Below are 1,700 nucleotides of genomic sequence, written 5' to 3'. Positions count from 1 at the left end.
CAGGGGGTTTGGCGATTCATTAGGATAGGAATAAGCAAATGCATGTGACACTCTGACTTGGGGCATGTGAGAATGTTTTCCTCTGATGACAACAAGCCTCTGTAACTCAGATACTGGAGGGGTCAGCACAGAAGCATGAAAGGAGGGAGGCTCCCATAGGGAAACTGCTGTGTGCCAGTCAACCCCACACCTGCCAAGAAACAAGCTCTTTTTTATTTTTTTTTTTAATTTTAATCGCTGTTCAAGTACAGTTTTCTGCCTTTTACTCTCATCCCAGCACCCCCTCAGCCCTCCCCAGCTCCCTCCCATTTCCACCCCCCCTTGTTTTTGTCCATGTGTCCTCTATACTTGATCCTGCAAATCCTTCCCTTTTTCTCCTGAAACTCCCATCCCTCTCCCCTTCTGGTCATTGTCAGCCTGTACTCTATTTCAGTGTCTTTGGTTATATTTTGCTTGTTTGTTTGTCTTGGTGATTCGGTTCCTGTTAAAGGAAACAAGTTCTTTTTTAGAGAGAGAGAGAGGGAAGGAAGGGAGGGAGAAAGAGAGAGAAAAATCATAAAGGGAAAAACATCAGTGTGCGGTTGCTGGGGTCATGGCCTGCAACCCAGGCATGTACCCTGACTGGGAATTGAACCTGTGACACTTTGGTTCACAGCCCGTGCACAATCCACTGAGCTTTGCCAGCCAGGGCTGGAGATTGGGTTCTTGTTAAAGGAAACAAGCTCTTAAAGTTCATAAGCAGCTACTCTCAAGCTGGTAACTGCTCAGTGTGACCCGGGCGCCCCCTGCTGTCCTGAGTGTTCCCTACAGCTCAGCCCTCCTGTCTCCCACAGGGAGGTTTATGTCTGGGCTCACACTGACTTCCACTCACTGTTTCTTTTACACAGTAGTACACAGCCGTGTCCTCAGATCTCAGGTTGTTCATTTGCATGTAGAGAGTGCTCTTGCCATTGTCTCTGGAGATGGTGAATCGGCCCTTCACAGAGTTGGTGTAGTCTGTGCTACCACCATTATCACTAATTGCTGAGACCCACTCCAGCCCCTTCACGGGAGCCTGGCGGACCCAGTCCATTGCATAGCTACTGAAGGTGAATCCAGAAGCCATGCAAGAGAGTCTCAGAGACCCTCCAGGCTTCACCAAGCCTCTGCCAGACTCCACCAGGTGTACTTCACACTGGACACCCACAAACACAAAGTAATCCGTGTCAGAAAACACATTCCCACGCTTCATGTCCGTCATATGAACGCACGTACCCTGTGTCTGCTTCTCCATAAATTACCTCTTAAAATTGCAACAAGGAAAGCCAAGAGGAGCCCAAACTCCATGTTGAGTGGTCTGTGTTCTGTCATGAGCAGGGACTGGGTACACCTGGGAATCACTAGCTGGGCCCCTGTCTTAGAGCTGCAGGGTGAGGGTTTGGCTGCTTTTCATGAGCAGAGGGGCCCTATTTGCATGTCCTTATCCTATATATTGAGCTCTGGGTTTGAACGGTGGCATAAAAGTCAATGTCCTAATATGAAACATGTCTATGGGTGCATGTTTGTTAAGAATTACTTTGTACATTTGAGCCTCTGCCATCCTCACTGACAGATTTTACATGAGATGGGCACATGACATTGGAGATAACATGCTCATGAAGGATCGGTTTTTAAAAAGAGAGATTCCTTTGAAAGTCACCACTAATGAACACACCAAGAGG

The 1,700-nt window shown here is 47.8% G+C and overlaps 1 gene segment (V, D, J or C); it reads right to left on the bottom strand.

The window, feature by feature from the left end:
- Positions 1–811: 811 nt before the first annotated feature.
- LOC123825215 lies at positions 812–1,231 on the bottom strand. The segment is given in 1 exon segment: positions 812–1,231. A coding segment is annotated over 1 exon segment (420 nt).
- Positions 1,232–1,700: the final 469 nt, after the last annotated feature.

This window comes from Phyllostomus hastatus, unplaced genomic scaffold (assembly GCF_019186645.2).
Source record: "Phyllostomus hastatus isolate PE091 unplaced genomic scaffold, TTU_PhHast_1.1 phas_contig_1300, whole genome shotgun sequence".
NCBI lineage: Eukaryota > Metazoa > Chordata > Mammalia > Chiroptera > Phyllostomidae > Phyllostomus > Phyllostomus hastatus.
Note: the sequence above shows the minus strand (reverse complement) of the source record. Positions and strands in the feature narration are given on the sequence as shown.